Source organism: Euprymna scolopes, chromosome 9 (assembly GCF_053919585.1).
Source record: "Euprymna scolopes isolate OS-2025 chromosome 9, ASM5391958v1, whole genome shotgun sequence".
In the NCBI taxonomy this organism is placed as follows: Eukaryota; Metazoa; Mollusca; class Cephalopoda; order Sepiida; family Sepiolidae; genus Euprymna; species Euprymna scolopes.
Genome location: NC_136490.1, coordinates 166,059,897 through 166,081,812, shown reverse-complemented (window position 1 = coordinate 166,081,812; position 21,916 = coordinate 166,059,897). Strand labels below are relative to the sequence as shown.

The 21,916-nt window shown below is 32.8% G+C and overlaps 1 protein-coding gene across 1 annotated transcript in view; it reads right to left on the bottom strand.

The window, feature by feature from the left end:
- LOC145284968 (uncharacterized) overlaps positions 1-21,916 on the bottom strand; it is a 421,732-nt gene that overhangs the window by 323,653 nt on the left and 76,163 nt on the right. Inside the window, exons 2-3 of the mRNA XM_080134072.1 lie at positions 6,786-6,818; positions 3,275-3,841 (exon numbers count right to left, since the gene is read on the bottom strand). Of these exons, the coding sequence (XP_079990198.1) occupies positions 3,275-3,841; positions 6,786-6,818 (600 nt within the window). The remainder of the gene's footprint in view (positions 1-3,274; positions 3,842-6,785; positions 6,819-21,916) is intronic.

The window sequence follows — 21,916 nt, the reverse complement described above, 5'->3', positions numbered from 1 at the left end:
AATCATTGTATTAAACAGAGTTATGTTTTTTTATTGATATTTTAGTAATTGTATTACATGGTATATATATCATAAATATATTTTTTAGTTATTGTCTTATTATTCGTCTATGGTTTTATAGATGTTTTAGTTATTGTTTTATATGGAATATATGAACTAAATGGTGCTAGCACACTTACTGATCCGCGCTATTTTTTAAATCGTATTTCCAAGTTTAATTAAAGTTTTATGATATGATTTTATTCAATTGTAAGGTTAAAGTATAGAATAGGCAAAAAACACCCTCCCTTCCCCATGTTAAAATGGCTTTTTAAATAATAGCATTATTATTTCAGCACGGATCAATAAGTGCACTAGTACCAACTAAATATATATTTTAGTAATTGTGTTGAAATGCGTATGTGCAGTGAATAGATTTTTTAGCCATTGTAATAAATAACGTATATGTATTTCAATAAGTGTATTTAATAGCATATATGTAATAAATATATATTTCAGTAATTGTTTAATACCGCATATGTGATGAATATATATTTTAGTAATTGCATTTAAAAGATCATATGTAAAGAATATATGTTTTAGTAATTGTATTAAATAGAATATATGTCCTGAAGAAATACTTTATTAATTGTATTTAATGCGGTATATGTAACGAATATATCTTTTTTAGTAATTGTATTACATGGTATATATATCATAAATATATTTTTTAGTTATTGTATTAGTAATTGTTTTAAATAGGTAGGTACGGGCAAAAATGGGCGGATAAAAATGGGGGACCTAGTTTTGAAAGCCGATTTATCATAATTTTTTGTAAGTTTCCGACAACTTTTTGATTGTATTTGAAAGATTAAAGACTAAACTTAATTTCCAAAAGAAAAAAAAAATATTTGTACGCGTGAAAAAAAAGTTATGCAAAATGTTTTCACGGCGAGCTACTCAATTTAGGTAAATTTTGAATAAATTCATTGTAAAAATCCTTTAAAATATAAATATTAATTTTCTGTGTCTATTTCAAAGATAATTAGTACATTAAAGTCCTAAGATATTGAATTAAATAAAAAAAACACCTTGTTTGTACAAAACATACATTAATTAGACCCAAAACCGAGTGATTTTACCGTTCGCAAAACGCAACAAAGTAAAATTGTGTATACACGGAATATACGGAGACCCAAATTTTCAGGTAGTCGAAAGACTGTAAACATGACGTCATGTAATTAAAAGGGAGGAAGGGGTGTGATATTTTTCCCAGTCGTGCATCCATACATTCCTATTCTGAACGTTTGTATAAACTTTTCCATTTTTTTAATTCAATTATTTTTCTATGTTCCTGTTTTGAAATTAATTTTTATTTTTTAATTATTGTTCAATATTATATAAAAAAAAAATATGCTACGGCGAAACTTTCACATTCTTTCGAGCAAGGAAATTATTAAACTATTGCATATAAAAATTATGCAGAATGTGTAATTTAAAAAAAAGTACAAATACGTTTTGCAATTATAATGCTTTTGTGAAAATATGAAATAAACAATGCTTAATTCAGTGGTAATATCGGTAGTAGATAAATTCATTTTTCTTCGAGTTATATCGAATTCATTAATATCGACTTTAGGGGTTTTTTTCGTAATGTTTCTGTAAAAATTATTTTATTTTATTTTTATTGTTACAAATTACGATGCTTTATTTATATATAAAAAAAAGCAAAAGTAAATTGTTTTTTTATTTACTACTGAAAAACTTTAGTAAAGATATTTTTTGTTCAAACAAAATAATATATTTTCACTAAGATTTTAAAAAAAATAATTGGTTCATTATATTCCACGAACATACTTTTGATAAATACTGAAAATTTCATTCAAAATGGGTACTTTCTTGGTGTTTGGTGATTTTTTAAAGTAAAGGCAGGGGTAAAAATGTTTATAAATTTGAAGCATCGGTATTCATTTTGCCCGTACCTATAAATAGAGTATATGTAACCAATAGATATATTTGTAAATGTATAAAATAGAGTATATGTAGTTAATAGATTTTTAATAATTGTTTTGAATAGAGTATTTATAATAAAAAATAGTTTAGTGATTTTATAAAATAGAGTATATGTAGTGAATAGGTATTTTAGTAATTGTATTAAATATGACATATATTTTTAATTGATGTTTTAGTGATTGTATATAATTCAGTATAAGTAGTGAAACATACTTTAGTAATTGTATTAAATAGAGTATATGTAGTGAATAGGTATTTTAGTAATTGTATTAAATAGAGTATATGTACGAAATTAATGTTGTAGTAAGTGTATCAAGTACATGATTTAGTAATTTTATATGTAATGGTAGCGCAAATTGAGGGAAACGCGCCTCCTTTTAGATCGTTTCTGAGCTCAACACAAAACTAAATATCTGCACCCACGTCTGTAATATATATATATATATATATATATATATATATATATATATATATATATATATATATATGTATATATATATATATATATATATGGGGGGTATATACATATCAGGGTAGATCATAACTGGTCATTTTCTATTCAGAGGAGATTATTCCTGGTTCATTCACGTTATCACGATCACACAATTCATATCTTTTTATCGTTTCCCCCTCCACTGTGCTCACGAGATGAAATGTCGTGGTCATTTATTCGTGCGATAGAAATTTCGTTTCGTTTTCTGTGGCGATAGATTACTAGCTGCTCTAGTTTTCTAACATAAAGGTTTTCTTAACGGAAGAAGGATGACCGGATATGTACATTATTTTCTGGTATAATCAACTTCCATTTCTTTCTTATTCTCGCTGTATGATCTAACGTTAATGTGCTGTTCGACTTTCATGGCTTCTTCAGGGTGTTGTTTCTGTAGGGTCAAGGTTTGATGTTGCGTAATGTGAGCCATTCTCAACTGGAGTTTACAGAGAAACCGACCGTTGCGCAACGTTACCCAATTTTTCCCATCTACTCGCACTTTGTGCTGTCGGTTCCCATCTCTCTCTCTCTCTACGATCCTTCCCGACTTCGTCCACCGATGTGAATAGTTACTATCCTGATTCTAGATTTGGACAAAATCGATTTGGAATCTCTGGACTGTACGACAGTACCGGTTGTAGAATTGATATGTAGTTTGCTTGAAGCATTGTATGGGATAGGTATGTATATATAATAAATATGAGCATCTATAGTCTAAAACTATCGAGTATAGTTGAACTACATGTAGCATATCGACCAGTGATATACCGAATATCATAAATAAACTCTTACCTTCACATGTTTTCGTAGCAAGCTCTTTTTTAATACTCTCCAATGCTTTAAAGTTATTTACTCGAAATACGTGATTGGTATCCGGGCCGGTTGCGATGGCTTTCAATTCTGTAATTCCAACTGCACGTCCGATACCAATAGAGAAAACAACTGCTCCCGATCTCCTTAGCTCTGCAGCTCGTTTGGAAGTATAAGCACGGTCTTGCGATTTTCCATCTGTTATAACGATCACAATATTTGGGACATTCGGCCGATCCCCATGATTAGGTTGTAGACTAACGGTACGTGCCTTCAGAAGTGCATCGCCCGTGTTAGTGCCGCCCGAAATCCGCTGGATCTTACTAATTGCATTCTTCAAAACTGCCTTCTCGTAAAAACTATCCAGGTAAATTTTTTGGGCGGTTGTTGAGGAAAAAATTATTACACCCACTCGGACTTTATTATTACCGATATCAAATCCTTCGACGATTTCTGATACAAATGTCATCATAGTTTTAAAACTAGGATTTGAAACACTCCCAGATGAATCGAGCACAAATAAGATATCAGCTTGCGTTAGATTGCATTCTGGAAATAGAAAAAAATTATCATGATATAATAGAGTGGTTAAACATCTATAAAAAAATATACGGAATTTCCAAAATATATAAAACTAGCTGCCCGCACGGCATTGTCCGATTGTACAATACTCTTAAACATGATAATTTATGCATATCACGTGTATATTATTAGAGAATCAATTCCCTATTGATTATATATTATGAGGGGCAATTTGCCAGGTGGCTAATTCACACAATTATAAAAAAAATAATAATGATAATGTCGTTCATCAAATTCCGCCTGTGTTTACTTACAATATAACGTCAGCTAATATTTGGGCTTGATGATCTTACATTTAGTCTTTATTATATTTAAGATAAAACAGAAGAGGTTTTATCCGAGGATATTATACGCTATACTGGCCAAGAGAAATGACCAAATTACTTTTCTTGGCTAGTATAACGTGAAATATCTCCGGGTAAAAATTCTACGTTTTTTCTCTATTAGAAAATAAAGAGTTTTTTTAAAGTCGGATTTAAACATTTCCTATACTTATCAGATGAGTGTCTGTACAAAACATATCTAAGAACACTGCCAGACAAGTAAATTGACTTTGTGGGAGATTTGCAAAAAATAGGCTCAGTTTCGGAAACTATGACGAAGCAACACACACACACACACACACACACATACATACATACACACAAAGTCAATGTTATATAATACTAGAGATTGTTGTTTGTAAAATAATATCTTTAATCCCAAAATGCACATTAGTTTCCGATATCACTATTTCCTTGGAGCAAACTCCTTTAAATTAGAAAATACCCTTGAAGTCTGCAACTCAGGAGAACTGAATGAGTACAAAAGCAACTTGAAGTAAAATCCATGTAGTGCTGCCATTGTTGCAATCGACTTTTGATAAGTTGTATTCTCTTTGTGAATATTTACTTCATTTGGTGAATCGCGTTTAATATATATATATATATATATATATATATATATATATATATATGTAAACATATGTATATATATATGTAAACATATATATGTATATGTAAACATATATATATGTATATATATGTATATGTAAACATATATATATGTATATATATATGTTTACATATATATATGTAAACATATATATATATGTAAACATATATATATGTAAACATATATATATATATGTGTGTGTGTGTGTATATATATATATATATATATATTATAAAGCTAGACGTCTATGTGTCTGTGTGTCTAGCTTTACACAAATAGGGTCCTATATGGTAATATATATATATATATATATATATATATATGTAAACATATATATGTATATGCAAACATATATATATGTAAACATATATATGTATATGTAAACATATATATATGTATATATATGTATATGTAAACATATATATATGTATATATATATGTATATATATGTTTACATATATATATGTAAACATATATATATGTAAACATATATATATATGTAAACATATATATATGTGTAAATATATATATATATATATATATATTATAAAGCTAGACGTATCTGTGTCTATGTGTGTGTCTGGCTCTACACAAATAGGGTCCTATATGGTAAACCATTATACAAAACTGACCACATGCAATGATATAAAGGGTATCAAGTATGAACGATGGGGTCCTACAATGACGCTTTAACTTTTATCAGTGCATACGTGCAGGATTTCTTTTTATTTTATAAAACGACTGATTTCTGACACGTTGATATCTTTGGCGCTGCGAGCCAATGTTTAAGTATTCATACTCTCAGGTTTTACGCTCGGTCTTGGCTAAAATAGTTCGTTATACTTTTATGTTGTATTACAACCGTGCTGGCATAAATACGCCGGGTTAATACGCAGGAATAAACAACTTTACTGTAATTTTTTATTGCCCTAGCACTAAATATCTCGTATAGGGCAAGTAGTTTCAGTGCTTGCGGGTATTATTTTCCTCAACGGTGTCCGGAACACAAGTCGCCCCGGGCAACACGCGCATAAATAAATGTATATTTCAACAGTATTTCCGCCGTTAACGGTGGCCGAATGGATTAGGTCCTTGATAATGGAGTCAGAGATGGTTTCTGTTGCCGGGTTCGAATCTATCGACCGGTATTTATCGTGACACCCTGTACTGATGATTCGCGGAAAGATGATGTAGGTATTTGATAATTATTATAGTAAATAATTATATAGATCTATATATCTATAATAGTGAACGTGTCTGTCTGTGTGTCTGTGTACATTTCCCTACGCAATAACGCTGTCAATTTTAGTCTACAGACTAGAAATTTGATATACAGAGTAGTGAGATTTGGGAAAATCGATGCGATTGGGTTTCGGCCAGAAATCTGGCTGTTAAGGGGTCAAAGTTCAACGGTTTGACCTTTGAGAACTCTACCAAACTCCTCCGACAATTTTGGATCTACACACTTGAAATTTTAGATATATGTTCCTTGGACATGGATCTACCTTAATAACTTGAGTTGAGCCCAAGAAAATAAATTTTAAGGGGTCATAATAAGGGTCAAAGTTTTTAAAAATTACCGTTTTTTTTTGTTTTTGTTTTTGCTTTTTTTTTTTTTTTTTTTTGTTTTTTGCTCAGCATACACCCCCAAACACCCGGGCAACACCGGGAACCCATTGCTAGGATATATATATATATATATATATATATATATATATATATATATATATATATATATATATATATATATAAACATGATAATTGAAATTAATACAATATTTTACTTGAAAAGGCGATTGTCAGTGGTGATAAAAATATTTACATTTTAGGCTGAAATAAATTGAATTATCTCCAGCATTTATTAATTTTATTTATATATTGTCTAACTATAAATTATTTCCGTACTATATTTAGTTCTTTTTTCTTCAAATCCTATTGTTACTAAAAATGATAGAATTAGAATTAAACTTATGCTTACCTTCTTTTGGTGGTGCGGATGCCTTATAAGCACCTAAAAACAAAAAAAATTAGAACATGATTAATAATAAAAGGAAAAATGCACATTGTTTAATACACGTGTGTTTTTATATTTTTAAAAAGAAAATTAGCTTTTTAAAAACCTTTGAATAATAGACAGCTTTATTAATAAGTTAATGAAATTGGCATTTTATTATTATTATTATTATTATTATTATTATTATTATTATTATTATTATTATCGGCTCACATGGAGCTTTCACACAAGTCAGCAAACGACCTGTGGTGTTCTCTGGAACCTGAGTGACAACAAGGCTCCCCAGACGTCCAGATCTCTCCTCCTCCTCCTTCGATAGCATTTGCAAATAGATTTGCATCATCGCAACAGCCTCTTACCATTGATTTCTCGCTGACAGTTTCAGCTGGAATTTGAGTGGCACTAAGCCTCCCGAAGATCTCAGTTCTCTTACCATTGATTTCTCGCTGACAGTTCAGCTGGAATTTGAGTGGCACTAAGCCTCCCGAAGATCCCAGTTCTCTTCGCACTTGTCCAGCGGATGTCTGGCCAGTGCTCTCTCGTCGGTCTTTTCATCCTCCCTGACCCTTCTCGGCTCTTTGGTATCACTTTTTTTTGGGGGGGGGGGCGGTGGTGAAATAATGGAGAGATGCATGATTGGCGGGGGGGGGTAGAGCATGTAGATCTGCAGTTTCGGTGTTCTTCATTTCCTGTAACGCTTCTTCGTTATATTGTTTTGTGTTATTCTCCGCATTCAAGGGTTTTCCTTATCGTTAGGCGTTGTATTTTTGCCGCTATTCCTCTGATTCCAATTACTGCCATTCTTTTTTCCAGTTTTTTCGCAATTGTTCCTAGTGCTCCTACTATTATCGGTACTATTTTGATTGTCTTCATCATCCAAATCCCTTTGAACTCTCTGGCTAGTTCTGTGTATTTGCTTCGTTTCTCTTTTTCTTTCATACTCACCCTGTGGTCAGCTGGGACAGCAAAGTCTACGATTTGATAGGGTTTCTCTTTCTTGTTAATTATTATGACATCTGGTCTTCTTGCTTGGATGCGTTTGTCCGTCTGTATGTCCATGTCTCATAGGATTTTGTGGTTCTCGTTTTCGAGTGCCGATGCGGGTTTATGCTTGTACCATTTATGTGTACGCTCAAAATGCAGCCGTTTCACAATTCCCAGTGCACCGCCCTCCCCACTTGGTCATGCCTGTTTTTGTATTCCTTTTGGGCCAGTTTGCTGCATTCACTTACTATATGGTTTATCGTTTCGTCTTTTTGTCCACAGAGTCTGCATTTATTATTATTATTATTATTATTATTATTATTATTATTATCATCATCATCATAACAATAACAACAACAACAATAATAATAATAATAATAAGATTAATAATAATAATAATAATCTATCCTGTGCTTTCCCTTTCATTCTCTTCCGCATCATCAATTGCCTTCATATGAAATTAATGTATATTAATACACCGTCTACAGACGAAATGTTTCCTTTTTTCTTTCCTTTGTTGATTCTGTCACTCGAAAGGATAGACAATAGAACCGTCGCTTATGTAAACCACGTGTTGCATTCATTTCGACACAATAAGTTTGTGGTTGTGAAATTCAATAATTCCATAAGAGTTTGCTAATTGTCAACTAAAAGTTTATAAACGTTCACTTATTTATAAACTTGAATAGAATGAGGTTTTCACTGATAAAAGAACTTTGGTAGAACAACGTTTTGATTAGTAATTTGCATTTACTATATATATATATATATATATATATTGATGCATTTTCTATCAGTTCTATTCCAATCGTTTTTATTTGAATGCTATCACTGAATAATTGGTAATAGTTCATTACTTTACATTGTCAGTTATTACTGGTTTTATTTGTATAAAAGTTTATTAAATTTCTATTAAATTGTCAGTAAGTTCATATATGATGATTCTCCTTTAAAGGTTTATATTCCGTTAAAAATATTTTGGAAACACAGTTAAAATATTTATTTACTAAAATGCCTTCTTCAATTGAAAGCCTTGTTTTATTTGAGAAGAGTTTCCGATGTGTAGCTATTCTCTACAAGTCCTGGAGATGAAGAGTGTTCAGTGGGTAGCTGGTCTGTACAGGTCCCAGACTTTATAATTTTGCAGGCAAAGATAAAAGTTCTTTCTCATATTGATACGAAAAATTATGTGCTTGGAATGCTAAAAGATTTCATATTTTGGAGGCAATTCTGGTTTCTAATTGGTTGCTAGCAGAACGTGGCTTCATTTGATTCGTCAGTTCCTATTGCCAGTGTCCATAAGTAGAATTTTCCAGCTTTCATTGATCATACCTTTATTATCTAAAACATATTTCAACATGCCTTAACCAGGTCGTGTCTAATATTTAAAATAATTCCTGAAGCTAATAGTAATTCATTGATAGTAACGATTTCGTAATTATTCATGTTAATCTCATTTGAAAACAGACAGACTATAGAATCGTATGTCAGTAAATTTCGGAAAATGAGACAAAGCGTGTTGATTACATTCCGTATGAATATATAGCAAGCGAATATCTTATGGAATTTACGGTGTAACCTACTAAACGATGACGATTTCCTATTGATGTTTTCCTACTGTTAATATACAACATGACCCTAAAAATAATTAATATTTCACTCGGATTCTATCTATGACGAAATACACTAATAGGACTACCAAAGAGGTAATCCCGAATTTCAAGTTTAAATTATACTCGACATACATCACGAAAATCGATATAATATATATATATATATATATATATATATATATATATATATATGTATATATATATATATATATAGATATATGTAAAAAAGTGTTTTAATTTTTTTTCATAATATTATTTTGTATTCCTGCACGTCACCAATTGAAAACGAATAAAGAAAAGTTATAAGCTTTTTTATACTTTTCGTATTCTTTTTTATACATTTCCATTCACACACACAGACACACACACACACACACACACACACACACATATATATATATATATATCTACTTCATTTACTCACATAAAATTAATATATGAAAGTATAGATTTATGCGTAAACTTTAAGTATTTACTTCAAAAGTGCTCAATACGTAGGTAGAGCTAGTTAGTAATTTATAAAATATATATGGCGATTAAGCTACACTGAATATCCGGCGTTTCATCCACTCTAGGATTCGCTAGACTTATAGCCCACACGACTGGACCAATCACACCATTGAACAGATCATGACCCAACAGGGCATTATGATGGTTCTCCACATAAGGATGGTGAATAACATTTTCCAAAACAAAAGTTACTATGTTAAGGTCAGAGCTTATGTATGTATATTCTCCTACAGCCAACATCACTGAGCCGATCATAACCAATCCTGACATGATGTTGGTTTCGGACCTAGGAAAAGCGCGCACAATATTTAAAGGTCTAGGTAAAAGATTAAAGTCGTATTTTGTGTGACCCTTCATAAACCTCCCATCTAGTGGTGAAGAACACCAAGTAAGGGGTTTATCACCATTTCGGGGTCCGCTATCATGGCACTGGTCGTTTTCTTTGTAAATATGAAAGATATCATCCGCCCGCACCCTCATATTTACTTCCATGATAAATTTACTTTGATATCATTAAATAACCTTATCTTTGATAAAAAAAAACATATGTCTGTGATGTTAAACAAATATTATTCATTTAGATTCTTTGTAATTGTTTCAATTTTTATGTGTAACACTTGTGCAACAATATAAGTGTCAACTTTGATAAAATCTTTATTTAAAGTTTATAGTTGGATTTCAGTCACTTCAGGAAATAGTTAAAAGTTTTTAAACACCTTAAGCTATAGTTGCTCTTACAGCATCCCCTTACTGCAAGGATAATCGCGAAGCAGGTACACGAGCGTACAGCAAAGTCCCGCTCGAAGCGCGGGTATCTTTGCTAGTTTCTATATATTAATTAATGGATAAGAGCAACATAAGCATCGGATAATCAGAAGTTTTTTGTTTTCATTCTGTCTAATCAGTTGAGTAACTTTTGTCAGTTGCAATGTATAACTTAATCAACTGAATACAAACGTTTTAATTGAAAGCATGCGACATTTAATTCATTTCAATCATAAAAATTGCAAATACAATTATAATTAATCCATTTTAAGTTTAAATTTCACCGCATAATTACGGAGATATATGAAGTGCAAACGTTATTGTAACATGTTTATTGTTTTCTTCTTCATGAACGAGGTTTATCAATAGACAGATACAATGGATAATTTTGTAACTTTACTAAATATATTTTCATGAACATCTTCAATTTCAGTATTAATAGGCTTATGATATTATCGTTGAAATATTTTGTATTCACATGTAAATATGTATTTCATTTTAATTGTTAAATAAATAGAAGTTTTATATTTCATTTAACAGTTTAATTATATATTTCTTTATTTTACTCTAGCAGTTCAGCTCAGCTTTGCTCGGGTCTAATGTACTGTTCATAACTTTATGTGCATATATATGATGATTGCAACGTCTTGTCAGACGAGTGCCACTCCCTCAGACATTTAAAATCCATGAGCCCAAATACCTTAGGGAGTATCTATACAAAGATGATGTTACAGAGTCTTAGCTTTGTACGACAGCTAAGTCTCTCTCTCGGTTCAAAATGTTGAGATCCAGCAACAAGCAAGAGCAAGATAGCCAGCAACAAATTAAACTGCAGACCAGCTTAATGCGGGTGCTGGTCTTCCGCTTTATGGTTTTTTTTAAATCAGAGATTTGCTTCTCCTAGAAAGATTGCCTTCACCACGGCTTACGGGAGCCCTCTCCACCCCAATACACATATACACACACACAAATATACACGGTGCTAGTTGGCCGTTGACCCAGAAAAAAAGTTCATTCGCCCTTTGGAAGGTTTTGTTTTTAATCCTTCAGGGAGACTAACCGCCCTCCTCACCAAACAAGTCTGGTGGGGGAACTAGTTTAGTCGCCGGTGACCCGACCATGAGGCAGGTAGTACTGGGTTACATTGTACCAGTAGCATATGACATGACCTGACATGTGCATATATATATATATATATATATATATATATATATATATATATATATATATATATATATATATACATACATAAATAAGTTTAGCTCATGTTCAGGTAACCTACATCTTATATTTCAAGTGTTTAGACCGAAAATTGGCGGAGGAGTTTGATAGAATTTCGAAAGATCAACTCTTTTAACTTTGACTGCTTGGCAGCCAGATTTTCGTCCTAAATCTGATTTAAAAGCTTGCTGTATGTCTGAATACCCTGTATGTAAAATTTCAAAAGTTTAGATCAAAAATTGGCTTAATAAGTTGCTAGAGACCGCAAAGGTAAAATCTTTTGAACTTTGACGCCTTGGTAGCCAAATGCTCGGCCAAAAACCGATTAAAAAGCTTGCGCTATGTCTGAATGCCCGTTAGGTAGAACTTCAAATGTTTAAACCAAAGGTCAATGTTTAAACCAGAGGTCAAATTGTGTTTACTTTGGTCCCAATTTTGACTCCTTAACATTTATATTAAATGAATATATAATTAGTTAAACTGTTTTGGGCCCAAATCAAATTAAAAAGTTTGATTCATGTCCAAGTAATATACATCTAAAGTTTCAAGTTTCAAAATTGGCGAAGGAGTTTGGTAGAGTTTTCAAATTCTAAATCGCTGAACTTTGACCCCTTGACAGTCAAAATTTGTGTCCGAAAACCAATTAAATTTTTTTACAAATCTCAATACCCCTTATGTCAAATCTCGGGTCCGTAGGCTGAAAATTCACAGAATGTTTTGGTAGGGAAATGTACACACACAAACACATACACACAGCCAGATATATACATTAAAGATTGAATTACCTATTTTATTGTTTAGAAAATAAAAAAACTTTCAAATATGTTATGTTTATCAAAGCATAAAATGTGCCAACGATAGTTTAATTATTTTTTAAGATGGTACGTTTATAATTTCCTGATTTTGATTCCAATGGCTCATAACAAAATTGTGGCCGCCCTATACCGTTCCACTATTATATATCTTCACAAAATCACCATTCACCCATGTTGTGATTTCAGGACTGTTGCATAGACAGAATTTGGAGAATAAGAAGCCTCTAATCTAATATGTCTCTCACTGTCAACCAAGCTCTAACCTCGATCGCCATAATTTTGTATCCCTATACTCGTTTTCCAAGTCTTTTTATAAGTAATCTAATCGAATGTGTTTTTACAAACATGCAATGATGATGTCCATCAACATAAAGATTTTATCCCCTGTTCTATTATTTAACAGAAAAATAGATTAACATGGTTCACACAGGATAATTTGCATTTCTTGTAATGTAGAGTAATCACAGATAGAGAAATATAAAACTACACTTTTCTAATATCTAAGGTCGAGCCTATATTTTTATAATAATATATGCATACGTTAAATGCAATTATACATACATGAATTTTGAGCTGTTTTAATCGCAATGTAAACTTGTTTATAAATGTACGTTTATTTTTAAACAAAATGTTTTGGCAACTCAACCATATAAAACTCTTCCGAGAGGCATCACTTTGGAACGCCTATCGTAGAACGCTAGTCGATCTTCCGACCTCGACAATCTGACAGAAGCCAGGGAATCTAAGTGAATATTACACTGTTGAATTTATACAAATGTTCTGTGTAGTCCTAGGAGGTTCACTTTCCCAGGCCTTGTCTCCCGGCTTTCACAAGGAGCAAGTTTATTGTTTAGTGTCTGAGGCGCCATTACTGTGGAATAATCATTTTTGCGAAGCCGGAGTGCTCCCTCATTCACCACAACTTCCGACTTTGTATTACATCCACCGGGATGTAAAGGTGATAAATACTACCTCTCGCAGAAACCCATAATATCGCTAAGTACTACAACTCTTGTTCTCTAAGTATTCTGTCTTGTTAAATAGAAGTTTTTTTTTTTTTTAACTATATGAGTCCTTAGTAAATCAAGCCCTGGTCCAGCACCTAACAGCTGCTAAACTCCTGACTGACAAACAATATGGATTCAGGCAAGCCCGTTCAACAGCAGATATCTTAGCTGTAGTTTCTGAACGTATATACCGTTCATTGGATAAAACAGGGGAGGGTAGAGCGGTGGCCCTTGATATATCTAAGGCTTTTGACAGGGTATGGCACGATGGTCTTCTAAGGAAAATTAGATCATATGGAATCACTGGAAGAATTCATAATGTAATTAAATCCTTCTTAAGTAATAGAAAATCAAAGTTGACCTCGACGGTCGTACATCCAAACAATATGACATAAATGCGGGAGTACCTCAGGGGTCTATCCTTGGACCTCTATTATTCCTGATATTCATAAATGACCTCCCTGATAAAATTGTTTCGGAGATGGGTATATTTGCCGACGACACCACTCTCTATAACAGATATGAGGGTAAAACAAATGAACACATATCCAAGGAAATGGCAGAAACACTTGAGGATGACCTCCAATCCGTAGTGGAATGGGGACAAAAATGGTTGGTCACATTCAATGCTGCTAAGACTAAGCTTGTTTCCTTCAATAACTATAAAAAACCTTCTCTACCACCAATAGCAATGGCCAAGAACACGTTGCCTGAAAGTACTTCTTTTAAACTCCTCGGCCTAACGTTTACAGGGAATATGAACTGGAATAGATACATTGAGAGCATTGCCAAGGCTGCTGCAAGGAAAGTTGGCTCCATCTACCGTGCTAGAAAACTACTTACGCCTGACAGTATCCTATTCGCCCATGTATGGAGTACTGCTGTCACATCTGGGCTGGTGCATCTGCTGCTTGTCTCTCGCTCCTGGACAGGGTTCAAAAGAGAGTCGCCAACCTGATAGGTCCTGAACTGTCATCTAGGCTTCAACCTCTGTCCCATCGACGAGATGTTGCATCCCTCTGCCTGTTCTACAAATACTTTAATGGTGAATGCTCTGATGAACTGCAAACACTTGTACCTCCCCGACGTAACTACCCCCAACAAACCCGACAAGCTACTAAGTCTCATCCCTTTACAGTAGAGATCCCTAGGTGCAAGAAAGCTTTTTACTCCAATAGTTTCTTCACCAGAACTGCGGGTCTTCGGAACTTCCTTCCGGGATTCTGCTTTCCCAACTGCAATGATATGCAGAAGTTCAAGTGTAATGTTAACAAACATCTTTCTACTTATCTCCCTTCATAATGACCCTCTAATTAAGTCCCAGATAGTAGCCCCCTGCTTCAAAGTGGCACTGTGCTTTGTTTGGGGTAAAAATTAAAAAAAAAAAAAAAAAAGCTATAAATCTCAGCGGCTTCTGCCTTCGGCTGTCTACTCACTCTCTATTATTGCGCGTAACTAAACTTGAATTCGAACTCTAATTTCGAGCTCGATTGAACTGGAACAACACTGGAACTCAAGTTGGACATGTGCGTGTCATCCTCCTGTATCAAGGGGTGGATTAATCGGTAAGACTTACCCCTTTATAATAACCAATCAACTTCTACCAACCGCTTTTCAATTGGAAGGCGATTAGTCAAATGCTAATTCCACGCTTTGCGCATGTAAATAAAATTTAAGGGCTTTCATGACCTTTTGATATTTCGGGTTTACCAGAGGACATTCTTTCAGTCAGTCGTAATTGACGTGTTTGCTCAGCCGACCTGACATTCTATTAAACAATTCCGTCAAAATCCTCAGTTCTAATCAAAACAATTGTTATTATTAACGTTTACTTGTTGATTAAAGATATCTCTCAACAATATATATATATACATACATACATATATATTAATTTTTTATCACAACTTTAAATAGTTTTCTCAATCTATTAGATATAGACGTTTCCGCATTACACCCTTAGCCCTTAACTCAGAAACAATCTATAATTTATGACTGCTCATTCCACGCAATCGATTTGCTTCAATCTTGTGACCCTTGCTTCTAATTTCATTTTAAAACAATTACTTATCTATTTCATTTGATCCCTTTTTCTGCCTTAATTCTTGCACCACGTCAATGCTATTTTGCCTGGGTCATTGTGACATTGCCCTTTCTTTAAAAATAACGCAATCGCCGCTCTTCGTTTATGTTTCTTTATTTGTAATTAAAAAGTCGGCCTCAGTAGAAACGTCTTGAAATCTCTCGATTTCATCATCCTTTGCACAATTTATCTTTCTTTTTATAACAATATATTGAACTCTCCCTTTTTCCTTGTATCCATTTATGAATTATTTCACGGAATTCTGCCTTTTCGATGACATTGAAATATCTTCCAATAACGCGAGTCCTTTGCACTTTTACTCCTGGATACCGAACTTTTACCAACTTTTCTTGGATTTTACCGTTATTGGGTATTCTATTCTTCATTCGACCATCCAGTTACGTGAAATGATTATTATCCCCCCTATTCCCTCGGATTCACTATTTTTTTAAATCTTTTTTCTTGCAGTTTCATTAAATGCTTGGCCAGCAAAATTCGATTCCATATTTTGCTAATTCCTACCCTCTGATGAGAAGGAAAGTATTTCTTTTCGAAACTCCGTGGATTTAAGACAATCCAATAAATTTGTGTCTTCTTCTTATAAAATTAAATACGTTTTTAACTCTTCTTAAAGTGTTTTTAACATGTTTTATAAATTCTTTGTTCTTATATATATATATATATATATATATATATATATATACATATATAACTATATATATATATATATATGATTACTGCATTAAATAACATAGATGAATATACGAAGATATAATTTTATGCGTAAATTTTCAGTATTTACTTCAACGGTGCTCAATATATAGGTAGAGCCAGCCTCACGAGAGTAAAACGCGGAATATTATGTATAGCTTAATAGTCGTATATATTTTTATAACTTACTATATATATATATATATATATATATATATATATATATATATATATATATATATATATATATATATATATATATCCAAGCCGATACATACTATTGGAATAATTAATGTTTCTTTTTAAGGTTAACGTCATCAGTATCAGCACTATAATTATTTTAATAATTCCAATCATTCCAAGACATTTAATTAACAGGATATTAATGCATAGCATTTGGCCTAGGAGTTGAATTTTCTTATGCTAGCCAGGTTTATGAGAAACTTGTCTGTAATAGTGCACTGGTACTTCCAGCGCCCAGCCTAACAGATCACGTTACAAGTATAATTACTGATGACACTACTTTGCATAATAAACACCAGAGGGAAACAAATGCACACATATCTAAGGAAATTACCGAAGCCTTAGAAGAAAACCAATCATGCAATAGTGAAATAGAGACGTAAATCTATGTTAAGATTCAATGCCGGCAAAATTAAACTTATTTCTTTTCATAATTGCAAGAAACCTTCTCAACCAGTGATCGCCACGATAATTAATACACTACCTGACAGCTGAATTTGCGGAAACCTTGAAGTTACTATCAGAACATTTCAGCTCTAATACTTGATTATTGTTCCTATAACGACTTTACATTAGCGTTGAAATTTTAAATTCTTTATTTTCAATCAAGGACATGTGTCGGTAAATACTGCCGAAATTGGGCACAAAGTACTAGCTAAAGTCGAAAGCGAACCTTATCTCACTCTACAGAAACTCGCGGAGAATTGCTAAAATGTGAAAGTTATCGAAGCGATTCTTAAATAATAGAGAAATTGGGCGTGGCATGTGTCAGAAAAGTAAAATGTAAATCCAGAGATTATTTTTATTTAGAGAAAGAGAAAAATGCCCAACCACATTTTCAGTGTAAATCAAAACAGTACTCCCCAGAAAAAAAGAAAAATATGGTTACCCATATTTTCACAAGGAGCGTATTACAAAATAAAAACAGAATTAATTACCTCTAAGACTGAACAATCACTGTGGAGAATTACATTGCAAACAAAACTTATATAAATTATTAAAATTACTCCAAACGTTATCAGAAAAATTCGTAGAAGAAAAAGGGAAAATCAAAGAATTAGAAAGAGAATCTCAAATAAAAAGTCGGATGAAATTTTACACAAGTACGTAATAGTCAAAATCTATATATCTATTAAAGTGAAATGTGTGACTAAGAAGCCATTCTCAACTTTTATACTCAACGAATTTTTGATCTACATACTTGAAATTTGGTATATAGGGTATTTAGATATGTATAAACTTTTTAATACGTTTTCATCCGGAAAAACGGTCTGCTAATGTGTCAAAATTGAAAATTGATACTTGGGGATCATCAGATTCTTTTTCTGTTTCTTAACTGTTTCACAACCACGTATTCGTGTTCGTGAAACATGGCAGCTTCCTTATATAAGAAGAAGTAGGTTTGAAAACACATTTTAAAGATCGTGACAAGTTAGTCTACTTTAGGTTTTGATTTCGATCTCAGCTCGAGTATTTTTCTTTTATTCACAAGGAGTGTTTAGAAAAAAAACATAATATTCGCATACACGTGTCTCAGTTTCTTTCCTTTTTTTTTTTACTTCAGCTTTTAAGGAATTTGACGTTACTTTTAATTCCTCCGGCTGTTCTGTTTATTATTAAATCGTTAACAAAAATACGTTAAGATATCACATTTATACACATAAAGACGAAAATTCCATGAATTAAAGTATAATATTTAAGCGGTATTGTACGACAAGGTAACGCTCAGGGGTTTGCTTGCATTTAATAAACCAGTGAAGTTGCAGTCTTGATTTAATTATTCCATTATAAATTGGAATATGCAAAAGAAAACAAACCGATTTTGTTGAAAACACTAAAATCGCACGATGATTGACAATAGCATTTATTTTATTAGCGAATTATCTTTACCATTAAATTTGAACAGTACAATTAAAAAATCAAAGCGTTTGTACTAAAAACGTTCCAGATTTTATTTAGTTGGATGAACAGTTTAACCTGTGGGATCGCTTAATAAATACTTTCTGCAACAAAGTCGAAAACGTAACATCAGATTCCGAGGATTTAAAAGCTAAATTGTAACAAAACTTTACCTAGCATTTTCAGATGGATTGAGCTGATGCACAAATATGTAGGTCCAGTTCAACATAAAAAAACATGTCGCATGTTCCAAAAAAGAGTAACGTTCACTAAGTTACATAAGACTAAATTAAAAAACTTGACTAGAAATTGCGAGCATCTTATTGAAGATTGATTTAATGTAGTACCGACTGTTTACGTATAGAACAGATCAAAGGATATATTCTCTGCGTCGATTATTTTACAGTGCCTTATACATCATTAGAAATTAAATTATCCTTTCCCCACTCAGGAAGAGTATTTATAAAATTAAACAGCATGAAAATATTCTCAAAAATCGACTTAAGCGATGCGTACTTACAAATCCAAGTGTGAGAACAAAGCTCCAAACTTCTGTATATAAACACACACGGGGGTTTATACAAATTCGAAAGGATTGAAATCACACTGGCCATTTTCCAACAAATTATTGCCATCATGGTTCTACTTGGAGGGCATCATAACCAGGGAATCCCCAGTACAACACTAGAAGCATATCATAATAGAAAGAATCCAAGAATACGGAGTTAGATCAAGGAATCGAAGTATGATTTTTTTCATGAGTCTGATTAAGAATCTCGGTTATTAATGAAAATGGAAGACAGGCTGATCCCAAAAATGCCACAGCGATTGGAGACTCCGACTGCCGAGAATGTACAAGTTCTTTAAAACTTTTACGAATAGCTAACTACTATCAGGCTCTTGTCAAGAATATGCACGACCTAAGCACACCGATAAACAAATTAATAAAGACAGAAAAAATCTGGGTCTGGACTCCCGATTCTTTTTACTACATTTTCACCTACAAAAAAGGCACAGTGCAACTTTATGTAGGGGGATAAGATCTGAGACATAATTTTCAGATATACTATGCAGAGACTTGAGCAGCAAATTTGTTTCTATTGCACTTGAACTTCTGCATGTCTGTACAGTAAGGGAGGCTAGAACCCGCAAAGGAATTCTAAGTCTACCAGTCCTAAGGAAGAATCTATTAGAGGAGAATGCTTTCTAACATCTAGGGATCTCTACTGTGTAGGGGTGGGATGTTGCTGCTTTTCAGATTTGTTGGGGGTATTTGTGTCGAGGGAGTACAAGGCTTGAAGTTCGTCAGAGTATTTACCATTAAAATACTTGTAAAACAGGCATGCAATATTTCGTCGATGGGGCGGCGGTTGAAGCCTAGCTGACAGTGCGAGACTTATTAGATTGGAGATCCTTTTCGACCTCTGTCTTAGAGTGAGTGAATAGTATCAGATGCATCCGCCTAAATGTTGCAGCAATACTTCATACATGGGCTAATGGTGGCCGCACAGATGTTCAAGACCCTCTCAGGCGTAATTTTCTAACAAGGCGATACTCGAAAAGATGAAACATATATTAACATGAGACCTTTTTTCTGACACATTATGCTTCAATTTTGGGTGTGATAGTAGTGAGCGACGCTAGTCCATACGGAATTGAAACATATTATATTACATATAATGTGCACGATAAAGCTGATCGTATGTGCTTCAAGAACGTTGTTGCCTAGCGAGAGACAAAATTTCACAATTCGAAAAAGAAGTTCTAAATATTATTTTCGCTGTATTTAAATAGTATATGCACATACATTCGCATTACAAACTGCTCGTATACTTTATTTACGATGTTCAAATCAATGAAAGGATTACCGGCGTAAACTACCAAAAGATTATTAGGATGAGATTTTTTAACATTTTAATTTTAATTTTTTAGATTTTTAAAATAAAGCATTTAACTGGAATGCCTATCATCCAAAATAATTAGCTACGCAGATGGTCTATAAAAATTACTCCATAAGAAAAAAAAACATTTTAGGATTCTATACCAGCGAAACACCACACAGACTGGAAAATCAAACATTTATATCGAACACTTTTAGAGAGCTCTAGTGCCATTACTAGAAATCAAAATAGAAGTGCAAAATGGTGATTTCATTTCAAGTTATAAAACTAAAATCGCTACGGAAGACAAAAATATTTAAAACATATTCTTATTTTGTGAAAATATCCTGTTATATAGTGAAAGTGCAGTGATTTCTAAAAACCTTCATGAAAGGGCCATGCAAGATTTCTACAGTTATATGTACCGATCGAACGTGATTGAACATATCATGGACATAATAGACTCTTGCAACGGTTGGGCTCTTGTGGTAAAAGCACCGCCTCACATAATCAAACTTGGGTCCATAACTGATCAGCTGTGATCTACAAGCAATATCCTGTTTTTGCCTGTTCCCTCGAAGACCACTACTAAATAATCAGAATTAATAGCTACATTACGTTGTCTCATGTACTAAGGTGTAGAAAACGTTGTACAGTGACAACAATCTATTTCTTACACAAACTATTTATGGGTTTCGATGGAATCGACTCGATTGTTAGTGATAACGGTACTTAGTTGACATCGGCAAAGTTACAGAGTTTTGAACTATTGTTCAAATTAAGCATATCATCCCAAAACAAACAGAAAAGCCATGATATTTCTAGATACTCCTTAAATAGCATTAAAATAACACAGATTAATAATAATGATATTTCTAGATACTCCTTAAATAGCATTAAAATAACACAGATTCCACCAACAGACGAAGCTCTTCAATAATTTTTGCAAGTATATAGTATTACATTGAACACATTTGATGATCTCCTTAAAAACAAATAAAATAAAATTGCCCAAGACCCTGTATTACCCAAAAGAAGTTATAATCATAGAGAGTTTTTCAAAATTTAAATAAAAACACTGCACTTAGGGAATTGCATCATAATCAGCAACAGGATTGGTGATATAGTTTATATTAGGCACCGCCAAAACTGGGGGGGGGCAGTTCAGTACTTTTTGACGGACCGTCTTTTTAAAAATCTACCAAAAATCAGGTAATTATCCGATCAATACGAAATTTTCAGCGATTATTAGGAGAAGAATGAACTTTATAACAGTGTACTTATTTTTCATAAACGATATTTATATATATACTTTTTTTGCTTACAAACCCCCCTTGTTTTGAAGTGGGAACAAATATGCTTAAAAT